Source organism: Phasianus colchicus, chromosome 38, assembly GCF_987193195.1.
Source record: "Phasianus colchicus chromosome 38, bPhaCol1.hap1.1, whole genome shotgun sequence".
NCBI classification, from domain to species: Eukaryota; Metazoa; Chordata; class Aves; order Galliformes; family Phasianidae; genus Phasianus; species Phasianus colchicus.
The window spans coordinates 1,896,987-1,912,307 of record NC_143473.1 but is presented as its reverse complement, the minus strand read 5'-3'; the positions used below and the strand labels follow the sequence as shown (position 1 = coordinate 1,912,307).

The 15,321-nt window shown below is 50.9% G+C and overlaps 1 protein-coding gene across 1 annotated transcript in view; it reads right to left on the bottom strand.

Moving 5' to 3' along the window:
* The window catches only part of ZC3H4 (zinc finger CCCH-type containing 4), a 34,516-nt gene that overhangs the window by 5,076 nt on the left and 14,119 nt on the right, over nucleotides 1–15,321 (bottom strand). Inside the window, exons 6-13 of the mRNA XM_090129997.1 lie at nucleotides 12,451–12,553; nucleotides 12,243–12,373; nucleotides 10,830–10,940; nucleotides 9,225–9,341; nucleotides 8,702–8,806; nucleotides 8,281–8,609; nucleotides 7,259–7,683; nucleotides 1,661–1,885 (exon numbers count right to left, since the gene is read on the bottom strand). Coding sequence (XP_089986123.1) covers nucleotides 1,661–1,885; nucleotides 7,259–7,683; nucleotides 8,281–8,609; nucleotides 8,702–8,806; nucleotides 9,225–9,341; nucleotides 10,830–10,940; nucleotides 12,243–12,373; nucleotides 12,451–12,553 — 1,546 coding nt within the window. The remainder of the gene's footprint in view (nucleotides 1–1,660; nucleotides 1,886–7,258; nucleotides 7,684–8,280; nucleotides 8,610–8,701; nucleotides 8,807–9,224; nucleotides 9,342–10,829; nucleotides 10,941–12,242; nucleotides 12,374–12,450; nucleotides 12,554–15,321) is intronic.

Genomic DNA, 15,321 nt, shown 5'->3' with positions numbered 1-15,321 from the left:
AGGTGGTGTTAATGAGGGGGGGTCCAAATGTCACCAAATGAACCCGAAAATGTGGTGACCCCCTTGATCATCTGTCCCAAAGTGCTCAAATGTCCCCAAACTCACCCCAAAATCCAGTGCCCCCCCCCAAACTATCCTACCCCAAAGCCACTCCACTGCTCCAATGTCCCCAGACCCACCTCAAAATGCAGTGCCCCCCAATTAGTCCCCTAACTCACCCCCAAATGGCTCAAACTTCCCCCCAACTTAACCCAAAATCCAACCCCCCCCTCCAACCTTCCCTAAACTCCCCAAACCCACCCCAAAACCCCAACCCCACCTCTAGAATCCCCAAACCCCCCCCCCAACCCCCCCCAGTTATCATCAAAACACTCTGTACCGCCTAACTCACCCCAAAACCCCCCACCCCTCACCCCAAAATCCAGTGCCCCCCCCCAGATTATCCTACCCCAAAGCCACTCCACTGCTCCAATGTCCCCAGACCCACCTCGAAATGCAGTGCCCACCCAATTAGTTCCCTAACTCACCCCCAAATGGCTCAAGTTTCCCCCAAGCCCACCCCCCACCCCTCGAGTCCCTTTTTCTCACCAAATCCACCCCAAAGTTCCCCAAAACCCACCCCAAACCACCCCCCAGTTATCATCAAAACACTCCGTACCCCTGAGCCCACCCCAAACCCCCCATCCCTCACCCCAAAATCCAGTGCTCCCCCAAACTATCCTACCCCAAAGCCACTTCACTGCTCCAATGTCCCCAAACCCACCTCAAAATGCAGTGCCCCCCCAATTAATCCCCTAACTCACCCCCAAATGGCTCAAATTTCCCCCAAGCCCACCCTAAAATACCAACCCCACCCCTAGAGTCCCTTTTTCTCACCAAACCCACCCCAAAGTTCCCAAAAACCCACCGCAAACCCCCCCCATTTACCATCAAAACACTCTGTACCACCGTACCCACCCCAAAACCCCCCACTCCTCACCCCAAAATCCAGTGCTCCCCCAAACTATCCTACCCCAAAGCCACTCCACTGCTCCAATGTCTCCAGACCCACCTCAAAATGCAGTGCCCCCCAATTAGTCCCCTAACTCACCCCCAAATGGCTCAAACTTCCCCCCAACTTAACCCAAAATCCAACCCCCCCCTCCAACCTTCCCTAAACTCCGCAAACCCACCCCAAAACCCCAACCCCACCCCTAGAATCCGCAAAAACCCACTCCAACCCCCCCCAGTTATCATCAAAACATCCGTACCCCTGAGCCCAACCCAAAGCCCCCATCCCTCACCCCAAAATCCAGTGCCCCCCCCAACTATCCTACCCCAAAGCCACTCCACCGCTCCAATGTCCACAAACCCACCTCGAAATGCAGTGCCCCAATCAGTCCCCTAACTTACCCCAAAATGGCTCAAATTTCCCCCCAAGCCCACCCTAAAATACCAACCCCACCCCTAGAGTCCCTTTTTCTCACCAAATCCACCCCAAAGTTCCCCAAAACCCACCCCAACCCCCCCCATTTATCATCAAAACACTCCGTACCCCCGAGCCCACCCCAAAACTCCCCACCCCTCACCCCAGAGAGCTCAGATTCCCTCCAGAGCACCCCAAAAAGCAGTCTACCCCCCCCCCCCAAATGGCCCCCCGATCCCCTCAGACCCCACTCACCTTCCTCGGGGTCCCTTTCCGGCCGCCCCCCCTCCGCCAGCCTTCGTGCCCGCTCCTCTTCCTCGCGCTGTTTGTGGCGGATGCGGAGGAACAGCGCGCGCTGCGCCGAGGGGAGGAAATCGGGGACGGGGGGGGGATCCTCGGGGTCGTGATCTGGGGGGGGGTCCGGGTACAGGCGACTGCCGGGGGGGGGTCCTTCCATGTCCTCATAGGGAGCGTAGGGGTCTGCGGGGAGAGGGAGAGGGTGAGGGAGGGTGGGAGGGGGAGGGGGGTGGGGGTGGATGGAGCGTTGCAGGGGTGGATTGGGGGGAGATTGGGAGTTGGGGGGGGGATATGGGGGGGAATGGGGGGTTATAGGGTGGGTTTTGGGGGGAAATGAGGGGTTGTTGGGGGGATTTGGGGGAAAATGAGGGGTTGTTGGGGGGATTTGGGGGGAAAAAGGGGGTGTTTTGGGGGATGGATATGGGGGAAATGAGGGGTTATTGGGTGAATGTGGGGAGAAAAAGGGATGTTTTGGGGGTGGTTATGGGGGATATGAGGGGTTATTGGGTGGATTTGGGGAGAAAAAGTGTGTTTTGGGGGTGGATATGGGGGAAATGAGGGGTTACTGGGTGGATTTGGGGAGAAAAAGGGGTGTTTTGGGGGTGGATGTGGGGGAAATGAGGGGTTACTGGGTGCATTTGGGGAGAAAAAGGGGTGTTTGGGGGGTGGATTTGGGGGAAATGAGGGGTTATTGGGTGGATTTGGGGAGAAAAAGGGGTGTCTTGGGGGTGGACATGGGGAATTGAGGGGTTACTGGGTGGATTTGGGGAGAAAAAGGGGTGTCTTGGGGGTGGACATGGGGAATTGAGGGGTTATTGGGTGAATATGGGGGAAAATGAGGGGTTGTTGGGGGGATTTTGGGGAGAAAAAGGGGGTTTTGGGGGTGGATTTGGGGGGAAAAAGGGATTTTTGGGGGTGGATATGCCGGAAATAGGGAGTTATAGGGTGGATTTGGGGGAAAATGAGGGGTTGCTGGGGGGATTTGGGGAGAAAAAAGGGGGTTTTGGGGGTGGATTTGGGGGAATTGAGGGGTTATTGGGTGGATTTGGGGAGAAAAAGGGGTGTTTTGGGGGTGGATATGGGGGAAATGGGGAGTTATAGGGTGGATTTGGGGGAAAATGAGGGGTTATTGGGTGGATTTGGGGAGAAAAAGGGGTGTTTTGGGGGTGAATATGGGGGAAATGAGGGGTTATTGGGTGGATTTGGGGAGAAAAAGGGGTGTTTGGGGGGTGGATTTGGGGGAAAAAAGTGTGTTTTGGGGGTGGATATGGGGGAAATGAGGGGTTATTGGGGGGATTTGGTGAGAAAAAGGGATTTTTGGGGGGTGGATTTGGGGAATTGAGGGGTTATTGGGTGGATTTGGGGAGAAAAAAGGGATTTTTGGGGGGTGGATTTGGGGAATTGAGGGGTTATTGGGTGAATATGGGGAGAAAAAGGGATGTTTTGGGGGTGGATATGGGGGAAATGAGGGGTTACTGGGTGCATTTGGGGAGAAAAAGGGGTGTTTGGGGGGTGGATATGGGGGAAATGGGGAGTTATAGGGTGGATTTGGGGGAAAATGAGGGGTTGTTGGGGGGATTTGGGGGGAAAAAAGGGGGTTTTGGGGGTGGATTTGGGGGAAATGAGGGGTTATTGGGTGGATTTGGGGAGAAAAAGGGGTGTTTTGGCGGTGCATATGGGGAAAATAGGGAGTTATAGGGTGGATTTGGGGGAAAATGAGGGGTTGTTGGGGGGATTTGGGGAGAAAAAGGGATTTTTGGGGGGTGGATTTGGGGAATTGAGGGGTTATTGGGTAGATTTGGGGGAAGAAAGGGTGTTTTGGGGGTGGATATGGGGGAAATGAGGGGTTATTGGGTGGATTTGGGGAGAAAAAGGGGTGTTTGGGGGGTGGATATGGGGGAAATGAGGGGTTATTGGGTGGATTTGGGGGAAAAAAGGGTGTTTTGGGGGTGGATATGGGGGAAATGAGGGGTTATTGGGTGGATATGGGGAGAAAAAGGGATGTTTTGGGGGTGGTTATGGGGGAAATGAGGGGTTACTGGGTGGATTTGGGGAGAAAAAAGTGTGTTTTGGGGGTGGATATGGGGGAAATGAGGGGTTACTGGGTGCATTTGGGGAGAAGAAAGGGTGTTTTGGGGGTGGAAATGGGGGAAATGGGGAGTTATAGGATGGATTTTGGGGAGAAATGAGGGGTTATTGGGGGGATTTGGGGGGAAAAAAGGGTGTTTTGGGGGTGGATATGGGGGAAATGAGGGGTTATTGGGTGGATTTGGGGAGAAAAAGGGATTTTTGGGGAGTGGATTTGGGGAACTGAGGGGTTACTGGGTAGATCTGGGGAGAAGAATGGGTGTCTTGGGGGTGGACATGGGGAATTGAGGGGTTATTGGGTGGATTTGGGGGAAAAAAGTGTGTTTTGGGGGTGGATATGGGGGAAATGAGGGGTTACTGGGTGCATTTGGGGAGAAAAAGGGGTGTTTGGGGGGTGGATATGGGGGAAATGAGGGGTTATTGGGTGGATTTGGGGGAAAAAAGGGTGTTTTGGGGGTGGATATGGGGGAAATGAGGGGTTATTGGGGGGATTTGGTGAGAAAAAGGGATTTTTGGGGAGTGGATTTGGGGAATTGAGGGGTTATTGGGTAGATTTGGGGAGAAGAATGGGTGTTTTGAGGGTGGACATGGGGAATTGAGGGGTAATTGGGTGAATATGGGGAGAAAAAGGGATGTTTTGGGGGTGGTTATGGGGGAAATGAGGGGTTACTGGGTGGATCTGGGAGAAAAAGGGGTGTTTGGGGGGTGAATATGGGGGAAATGAGGGGTTATTGGGTGGATTTGGGGAGAAAAAGGGGTGTTTTGGGGGTGGATATGGGGGAAATGGGGAGTTATAGGGTGGATTTGGGGGAAAATGAGGGGTTATTGGGTGGATTTGGGGAGAAGAAAGGGTGTTTTGGGTGTGGATATGGGGGAAATGGGGAGTTATAGGATGGATTTTGGGGGGAAATGAGGGGTTATTGGGGGGATTTGGTGAGAAAAAGGGATTTTTGGGGGGTGGATAAGGGGGAAATGAGGGGTTATTGGGTGGATTTGGGGAGAAGAATGGGTGTTTTGGGGGTGGTTATGGGGGAAATGAGGGGTTACTGGGTGGATTTGGGGGAAAATGAGGGGTTGTTGGGGGAATTTTGGGGAGAAAAAGGGGTGTTTTGGGGGTGGATAAGGGGGAAATGGGGAGTTATAGGGTGGATTTGGGGGAAAATGAGGGGTTGTTGGGGTGATTTGGGGGGAAAAAAGGGGGTTTTGGGGGTGGATTTTGGGGGAAAAAGGGGTGTTTTGGGGGTGGATATGGGGGAATTGAGGGGTTATTGGGTGGATTTGGGGAGAAAAAGGGGTGTTTTGGGGGTGGATATGGGGGAAATGAGGGGTTACTGGGTGGATTTGGGGGAAAATGAGGGGTTGTTGGGGGAATTTTGGGGAGAAAAAGGGGTGTTTTGGGGGTGGATAAGGGGGAAATGGGGAGTTATAGGGTGGATTTGGGGGAAAATGAGGGGTTGTTGGGGTGATTTGGGGGGAAAAAAGGGGGTTTTGGGGGTGGATTTTGGGGGAAAAAGGGGTGTTTTGGGGGTGGATATGGGGGAATTGAGGGGTTATTGGGTGGATTTGGGGAGAAAAAGGGGTGTTTTGGGGGTGGATATGGGGGAAATGAGGGGTTACTGGGTGGATTTGGGGGAAAATGAGGGGTTGTTGGGGGAATTTTGGGGAGAAAAAGGGGTGTTTTGGGGGTGGATAAGGGGGAAATGGGGAGTTATAGGGTGGATTTGGGGGAAAATGAGGGGTTGTTGGGGTGATTTGGGGGGAAAAAAGGGGGTTTTGGGGGTGGATTTTGGGGGAAAAAGGGGTGTTTTGGGGGTGGATATGGGGGAATTGAGGGGTTATTGGGTGGATTTGGGGAGAAAAAGGGGTGTTTTGGGGGTGGATATGGGGGAAATGGGGAGTTATAGGGTGGATTTGGGGGAAAATGAGGGGTTGTTGGGGGGATTTTGGGGGGAAAATGGGGCGTTTTAGAAGTGGATTTGGGGAAATGGGGGTTTACTGAGTGTATTTGGGGGGAATGGGGCATTACAGGGGTGGATTTGGGGGGTAATGAGGGGTTACTGGGTATATTTAGGGAAAATGGTGCATTCTGGTGTTGGATTTGGGGGTAAAAGGGGCATTATATAGGTGGACTTGGGGAAAGGAGGGGTTATTGGGTGGATTTGGGGGGAATCAGAGCATTTTAGAGGTGGATTTGGGGGAAATGAGAGATTGCAAAGTGGCTTTGGGGGGGAAATGGGGAGTTATAGGGGTGGGCTTGGTGGAAATGTGGGGTTATTGGGTGGATACGGCAGGAATTGAGGTGATACAGAAGTGGATTTGGGGAAAATGAAGGGTTATTAGGTGGATTTGGGGGAAAATGAGGGGTTATTAGGTGGATTTGGGGGAAAATGAGGGGTTATTAGGTGGATTTGGGGGGAAAATGGGGCGTTTTAGAAGTGGATTTGGGGAAATGGGGGTTTACTGAGTGTATTTTGGGGGAATGAGGCATTACAGGGGTGGATTTGGGGGGCAATGAGGGGTTACTGGGTATATTTAGGGGAAATGGTGCATTTTGGTGTTGGATTTGGGGGAAAATAGGGCATTATAGAGGTGGATTTGGGGAAAGGAGGGGTTATTGGGTGGATTTGGGGAGAAAAAGGGGTGTTTTGGGGGTGGATATGGGGGAAATGGGGAGTTATAGGGTGGATTTGGGGGAAAATGAGGGGTTGTTGGGGGGATTTTGGGGGGAAAATGGGGCGTTTTAGAAGTGGATGTGGGGAAATGGGGGTTTACTGAGTGTATTTTGGGGGAATGGGGCATTACAGGGGTGGATTTGGGGGGTAATGAGGGGTTACTGGGTATATTTAGGGGAAATGGTGCATTCTGGTGTTGGATTTGGGGGAAAATAGGGCATTATAGAGGTGGACTTGGGGAAAGGAGGGGTTATTGGGTGGATTTGGGGGGAATCAGAGCATTTTAGAGGTGGATTTGGGGGAAATGAGAGATTGCAAAGTGGCTTTGGGGGGAAATGGGGAGTTATAGGGGTGGGCTTGGTGGAAATGGGGGGTTATTGGGTGGATACGGCAGGAATTGAGGTGATACAGAAGTGGATCTGGGGAAAATGAAGGGTTATTAGGTGGATTTGGGGGAAAATGAGGGGTTATTGGGTGGATTTTTGGGGAAAATGGGGCATTTTAGAAGTGGATTTGGGGAAATGGGGGTTTACTGAGTGTATTTTGGGGGAATGAGGCATTACAGGGGTGGATTTGGGGGGTAATAAGGGGTTACTGGGTATATTTAGGGAAAATGGTGCATTCTGGTGTTGGATTTGGGGGAAAATAGGGCATTACAGAGGTGGATTTGGGGGAAATGAGGGTGAAGGGGTGTATCTGGGGGGAAATGAGGGGTGATAGAGATGGATGTGGGGGAAAATGAGGTGTGAGAGAGGCAGATTCGGGGCTAAAAAGCCCCAAATTGGGGCACACATACCTGGCCCCCCCATGGCTCCGTGCTCCATCTCCATCCCCTCCGGGGGGGGTCCATAGAATCCATCATAGTATCCCTGGGGGGGGGCGGCGCCGGGGGGCAGGAGGGCACTGTGGGGGGACCCCTCAGGGCTGTAGGGCATCATGGGGGGGCCCGGCCCCATGGGCATGTCGGGATGCATGTCGGGATGCATGTCAGGGTGCATGTCGGGATGCATGTCGGGGTGCATGTCAGGGTGCATGTCAGGGTGCATGTCGGGATGCATATCGGGGTGCATATCGGGGTGCATATCGGGATGCATGTCGGGGTGCATGTCGGGGTGCATGTCGGGATGCATGTCGGGATGCATGTCGGGGTGCATGGGGCCGCCCATGGGGCCTGGGGGTCCTCCAGGACCGGGGAAGCGGGGTGGTGGGGGCCCTGGGTGCCTGCAAGAGGAGAAAATGCGGCTTAGAGAGGAGCACTGACCCCCAAATCCTCATTTTCCACCCCCAAATCTGCACTTCTCAGCCCCACATCCCCATTCTTCAACTGTAAATCCTCATTTTTCAGCCCCAAATCTCCTCCTTTCAGCCCCAAATCCACGCTTTCCCACCCTTGGGTGCCTTCAAGAGAAGATGTATGCGTCTGGAAGGTATCGACGCCCCTAAAATCCTCCTTTTTTCCCCCAGATCCCCAGTTTCCCACCCAAACCTCCATTTTCCCACCCCAAATCCCCATCCTTCCACTTCAGACCCCATTTTTCCATCCCAAATCTCTATTTCCTCCCACTCAAGTCCCCATTTTTTCCAACCCAAACCCCCATTCCCCCCCCTCCAAACCCTCCATCTCCCCCCCTCACTCTCACTTTCCTCTCCAGCCCCCCATTATTCCTTCCCGGATGCCAATTCCTCCCCCTAAACTCCCACTTTCCCCCCCCAAATCCCCATTTCCCACCCCTAAACCCTTCACTTTCCCACCTGAAACTCCCATCTCCCCTTCTAAACCCCCCCCCCCCCCAAACAGGGATGGAGGGGGGCACCCACCTGACCCCCAGTTTCTCAGCCAGCTGCCCCGTGGGCCGCACCACGATCTCAAAGAGAGATGGGATCTTCTTATACATCTCCTGCTGCTGGGGGGACAGAGGCTCGTGCATCGGGGGGGGCATCTGTGGCCCTGGAGGGGGCATGGGGGGCACGGGGGGACCTCCAGGCATGGCTCTTCCATTGGGGGAGGGGGGAGCAGGGGGCCTGGGGGGTGTGGGGAGCAGCCCCACACCGGGGGGAGGTTTGGGAAGCGGGTTGATGCCTTGTTTCTTCAACTCCTCCACTTCTTTCTCATCCTCGGCGCCCGCTTCCGCATCGTCTTGGAGCATCTGCAAATGGAAAGAATGAGGTTTTGGGGGTAAAAAGGAGGATTTGGGGAAAACGAGGGTGGTGTTTTTTTGGAAGGGGGGTGGTTTGGTACCTTGTCCAGCAGCTCTCGTGTCTCCTCGGTCAGCGGTGCGTGGGAGAACATGCAGTCATCACCATTGATGCAGTTGCCTGTGGTGTGGAAGAGCTTGCAGGGGAAGTCACGTGGGCTCGTTAAGGAGAAGATCATTAGGGAGAGGTTAATGGGGAGGGGGCTCAATGAGTGGGATTTGGGTGTCCAAATCTGGCTAGAATCACTCCCCAAACTCCATTCCATTCCACTGGCAGAATACAAACCTCATTTCTAACGGATCCAGAGTTCAAAACGTGGGATTTCTGGTGCCAAAATTGGGGTAGAATTACCCGAAACTGTGCCAAAATTTGGCTAAAATTCCCCCAAACCTCCTTTGGATCTTTTTTTTTTTGCCCTCCTTCTCCTTTTTTTTTTTTTTTTTTGCTCTGCTTTTGCTTTTTTTTTCTCCCTCCTCCTGCCTTTTTCACCCTCCTTCTGGCTGTTCCTTTTGGCTTTTGAGCATTTTCTTTGCTGTCCTGCCCTCTTTCTGCCACCACTCCCAAAGGATATCATGCATGTAGGGGCAGTTCTCTGCCCTTGCACAGTACCCAGTGATGTAGAATTTGCAGAGTTCTCTCTTTTTTGGCAGCTCAATATCGTGGCTGAAGTTGCAGTGCTCACCCTGGAAGAGGGGAAGGGGGGAAGAGTGGGAAAAGAGCACAAAAATTCACAACCAATATCCCCCATACCAATGGCTGAGGGGTTTATGGGGGAAGGAAGGGGATAAAGCAGTGGATTTGGGGGAAGTTGGGTGTTACAGTGCTGGACTGGGGGGAAATTGGGTGTGATTTGGTGAAAATCATCTTAGTGCTGTGGATTTGGGTGAAGTGAAGCATTAGAAAGGGATGTTTGGGGGAAATGAGGTGTTGTAGCATTAGATTTGGGAGAAATGAGGTTTTACAGAGGTGTACTGGGGGGAAATTGGATGCTACAGAGGTGGATGTGGGGGAAACAAGTCATTGTAGCAGTGGGGTTGTGGGTTTGGGGTAAAGGAGGGATTACAGCAGAGAATTTGGGGGAAGTGAGGTGTTAGAGGTGGATTTTGGGGGAAATTGGGTGCTATGGAGGTGGATTTGGGGGAAATTGGGTGCTGCAGAAGTGGATTTGGGGGAAATCAAGTGCTACAGAGGTGATTTTGGGGGAAATTGGGTGCTACAGAGGTGGTTTCGAGGGAAACTGGGTGCTATAGAGGTGGGTTTGGGGAAAATTGGGTGCTATGCAGGTGGATTTGGGGGAAATTGGGTGCTATAGAGGTGGGTTTGGGGAAAATTGGATGCTGTAGAAGTGGATTTGGGGGAAATGAAGTGCTACAGAGGTGGTTTTGGGGGAAACTGGGTGCTATAGAGGTGGGTTTGGGGGAAATTGGGTGCTGTAGAAGTGGATTTGGGGGAAATTGGGAGCTGTAGAAGCGGATTTGGGGGAAATGAAGTACTACAGGGGTGGTTTTGGGGGAAATTGGGTGCTATGCAGGTGGGTTTGGGGGAATTGGGTGCTGTAGAAGTGGATTTAGGGGAAAATTGGGTGCTGTAGAAGTGGATTTGGGGGAAACTGGGTGCTATAGAGGTGGGTTTGGGGGAAATTGGGTGCTACAGAGGTGGGTTTGGGGGAATTGGGTGCTGTAGAAGTGGATTTAGGGGAAAATTGGGTGCTGTAGAAGTGGATTTGGGGGAAACTGGGTGCTATAGAGGTGGGTTTGGGGGAAATTGGGTGCTACAGAGGTGGGTTTGGGGGAAACTGGGTGCTATAGAGGTGGGGTTGGGGGAAATGAGGTGCTATAGAGGTGGGTTTGGGGGGAAAATGGGTGCTATAGAGGTGGGTTTGGGGGAAATTGGGTTCTGTAGAAGTGGATTTAGGGGAAAATTGGGTGCTGTAGAAGTGGATTTGGGGGAAACTGGGTGCTATAGAGGTGGGTTTGGGGGGAAAATTGGGTGCTATAGAGGTGGGTTTGGGGGAAATGAGGTGCTGTAGAGGTGGATTTGGGGGAAATTGAGTGCTACAGAGGTGGGTTTGGGGGAAATTGGGTGCTATAGATGTGGGTTTGGGGGAAATGAGGTGCTGTAGAGGTGGATTTGGGAGACAGAAGTGGGAGTGCTGTGGGGTTGGAGCTCACCCAGGTGCAGCGGCCCTCCACGAAGTATTTGCAGATGACTTTGCCCTTCTTGTCTGCAGGAGGGTGGGTTTTGTCGTGGTCCCCGCGGCGGTAATTGCCACCTCCACCATCCTGGGGGGGTCAGGAAAGGAGGGGAGAAGTGGGAGCACTGTGCATCAAAGGGCAAAAGGTACAAAAATGGGGCAGGAAGGCAACTCTGGGGCAGTGGAGAGTGGGAAATAGGGGGAAATGTGGGGGATGTGGAGCATGGGATGTGGGAGGTGGGGAATGTGGGGGATGTGGACCGTGATATGTGGGAAATATGGAACATAAAATATGGGAAGTGTGGGAAAATATGAGAAATATGGAACATAATATGAGGAATGTGAAATATATGGAATATAAGGAACATGAAATATAGGAAATGTGGGAAATACTGACCATAGCATGTTGGAAATATGGGAAATATGGAACACAAAATATGGGAAATGTGGGAAAATATGAGAAATATGGAACATAATAAGAGGAATGTGAAATATATGGGAAATAAGGAACATGAAATATAGGAAATGTGGGAAATACTGACTATAGCAAGTTGGAAATATGGGAAATATGGAACACAAAATATGGGAGATGTGGGAAAACATGAGAAATATGGAACATAATACGAGGAATGTGAAATATATGGGAAATATGAAGCATAAAATATGGGAAATGTGGGAAATACTGACCATAGCAAGTTGGAAATATGGGAAATAAGGAACATAAAATATGGGAAATGTGGGAAAATACGAGAAATATGGAACATAATATGAGGAATGTGAAACATATGGGAAATAAGGAACATGAAATATAGGAAATGTGGGAAATACTGACTATAGCAAGTTGGAAATATGGGAAATATGGAACACAAAATATGGGAAATGTGGGAAAACATGAGAAATATGGGACATAATACGAGGAAAGTAAAACATATGGGAAATATGGAACATGAAATGTAGGAAATGTGGGAAATACTGACCATAGCAAGTTGGAAATATGGGAAATATGGAACATAAAATATGGGAAATGTGGGAAAACACGAGAAATATGGGACATAATATGAGGAATGTGAAATATATGGGAAATATGAAGCATAAAATATGGGAAATGTGGGAAATACTGACCATAGCAAGTTGGAAATATGGGAAATATGGAACATGGGAGAAACAGGAATGCAAAATGTGAGAAATACGGAAGGTGAAAGATGAAACACAGCACAGGAAGAACAAATTGTGGGCAGTGCAGAGAGGAACCATCACTCCTCCTGCACCCTTGGGCCCCACGGGACCATTTTGGGGACACGTGGGCCCCCCCTCCTGACTCCTGGATGGCAGCAGGATGGACGCAGTGCAAAGAAACGTGGCAGTGATGAAAAAGGCATGAATTTCTCACCATGTCCTCATCGTAGTAATCGTCGTCGTCGTTCATGGCGCTGCCCTTGGCCATCCTGCCACGGCCACGGCCTCGGCCCATCCCTTTGTTCCCTCTGCCCCTGGGACCCCGGCCACGACCCCGATTTAAGCCTAAAAAAGGGGGAAAAAGGGCCATCAGTGCCACAGTGGTGCTGGGGAGGGGGGTTAAGGGGTGGGTGGGGGCTCACCGCGCCCACGCCCGTCCTTGTTGCGGCGGTACTGGCCAGGCTCCTTGCTGCTGTAGTCCTCGTAGTCATCATCGGGGCCACCGGGATCCTCGGGGTCACCGTACTGCAGGGTGCAGAGATCCCTCAGATTTAATCCCAATCTCAGAGCTCTCATCCCCATTTTTGAGCTTCTATCCCCATTCTTGAGCTTCTATCCCCATTTTTGAGCTTCTATCCTCATTCTTGAGCTTCTATCCCCATTTTTGAGCTTCTATCCCCATTCTTGACCTTCTATCCCCAATCCCACAGCTTTAATCCCGATACTAACGCCTTCGTACCCATTCCTGAGCTTCTATCCCCAATCCCAGAGCTCTTATCCCCATTTTTGAGCTTCTATCCCCATTCTTGACCTTCTATCCCCAATCCCAGAGCTCTTATCCTCATTCTTGAGCTTCTACCCCCAATCCCAGAGCTCTTATCCCCATTCTTGAGCTTCTATCCCCAATCTTGAGCTCTTATCCCCATTCTTGAGCTTCTACCCCCAACCCCAGAGCTCTTATCCCCATTTTTGACTTTCTATCCCCAATCCCACAGCTTTAATCCCTATATTAATGCCTTCATCCCCATTCCTGAGCTTCTATCCCCAATCCCAGAGCTCTTATCCCCATTTTTGAGCTTCTATCCCCATTCCTGAGCTCTTATCCCCAATTCCAGAGCTCTTATTCCCATTCTTGAGCTTCTATCCCCAATCCCAGAGCTCTTATCCCCATTTTTGAGCTTCCATCCCCAATCTCAGAGCTTTAATCCCGATACTAAAGCCTTCGTCCCCATTCCTGAGCTTCTATCCCCAATCCCAGAGCTCTTATCCCCATTTTTGAGCTTCTATCCCTAATCCCAGAGCACTTATCCCAATTCTTGAGCTTCTATCCCCAATCCCAGAGCTCTTATCCTCATTCTTGAGCTTCTATCCCTAATCCCAGAGCACTTATCCCAATTCTTGAGCTTCTATCCCCAGTCCCAGAGCTTTTATCCCCATTTTTGAGCTTCTGTCCCCAATCCCAGAGCTATTATCCCCATTTTTGAGATTCCATCCCCAATCCCACAGCTTTAATCCCGACACTAACGCCTTCGTACCCATTCCTGAGCTTCTATCCCCAATCTTGAGCTCTTATCCCCATTCCTGAGCTTCTATCCCCAATCCCAGAGCTCTTATTCCCATTCTTGAGTTTCTATCCCCAATCCCAGAGCTCTTATCCCCATTTTTGAGCTTCTATCCCCATTCCTGAGCTTCTATCCCCAATCTTGAGCTCTTATCCTCATTCTTGAGCTTCTACCCCCAATCCCAGAGCTATTATCCCCATTCTTGAGCTTCTATCCCCAATCCCAGAGCTCTTATCCTCATTCTTGAGCTTCTATCCCTAATCCCAGAGCTCTTATCCCCATTTTTGAGCTTCTATCCCCATTCTTGACCTTCTATTCCCAATCCCAGAGCTCTTATCCTCATTCCTGACCTTCTATCCCCAATCTCAGAGCTCTTATCCCCATTTTTTGAGCTTCTATCCCCAATCCCACAGCTTTAATCCCAATGCTAACGCCTTTGTCTCCATTTTGGAGCTTCTATCCCCAATCCCAGAGCTATTATCCCCATATTAACGCCTTCATCCCCATTCCTGAGCTTCTATCCCCAATCCCAGAGCTCTTATCCCCATTCTTGAGCTTCTATCCCCAATCCCAGAGCTCTTATCCTCATTCTTGAGCTTCTATCCCCATTTTTGAGCTTCTATCCCCATTCTTGACCTTCTATCCCCAATCCCACAGCTTTAATCCCGATACTAACGCCTTCGTACCCATTACTGAGCTTCTATCCCCAATCCCAGAGCTCTTATCCCCATTTTTGAGCTTCTATCCCCATTCTTGACCTTCTATCCCCAATCCCAGAGCTCTTATCCTCATTCTTGAGCTTCTACCCCCAATCCCAGAGCTCTTATCCCCATTCTTGAGCTTCTACCCCCAACCCCAGAGCTCTTATCCCCATTTTTGACTTTCTATCCCCAATCCCACAGCTTTAATCCCTATATTAATGCCTTCATCCCCATTCCTGAGCTTCTATCCCCAATCCCAGAGCTCTTATCCCCATTTTTGAGCTTCTATCCCCATTCCTGAGCTCTTATCCCCAATTCCAGAGCTCTTATTCCCATTCTTGAGCTTCTATCCCCAATCCCAGAGCTCTTATTCCAATTCTTGAGCTTCTATCCCCAATCCCAGAGCTCTTATCCCCATTTTTGAGCTTCCATCCCCAATCTCAGAGCTTTAATCCCGATACTAAAGCCTTCCTCCCCATTCCTGAGCTTCTATCCCCAATCCCAGAGCTCTTATCCTCATTCTTGAGCTTCTATCCCTAATCCCAGAGCTCTTATCCCCATTTTTGAGCTTCTATCCCCATTCTTGACCTTCTATCCCCAATCCCAGAGCTCTTATCCCCGTTCTTGAGCTTCTATCCCCAATCTCAGAGCTCTTAGCCCCAATCCCAGAGCTCTTATCCCAATCCCACAAGTGTCAGCCTCATCCCAGAGCTTTCAGCTCTAATCCCAGAGCTTCTATCCCCATTCCCATCCCTTTTTGCACCATTTCCAGCACTTTCATCCCCATCCCGTCCCTTTCAGCCCCATTCCCATTCTTTTTCTGCCATTCCCTTCCCTTTTTACCCCATCTCATCCCTTTAATCTCCATTCCCAGCCCTTTCTGCCCTATTCTATCCCTTTTCACCCCATTCCATCCCTTTTATTCCCATTCCAGTCATTTTTGTCCTATTCCATCTCTTTTTTTGTCTCATTACCACCCCTTTTGTCCCCATCCCATTGCTTTCTCCCCCATTCCCAGTCCTTTTTCCTC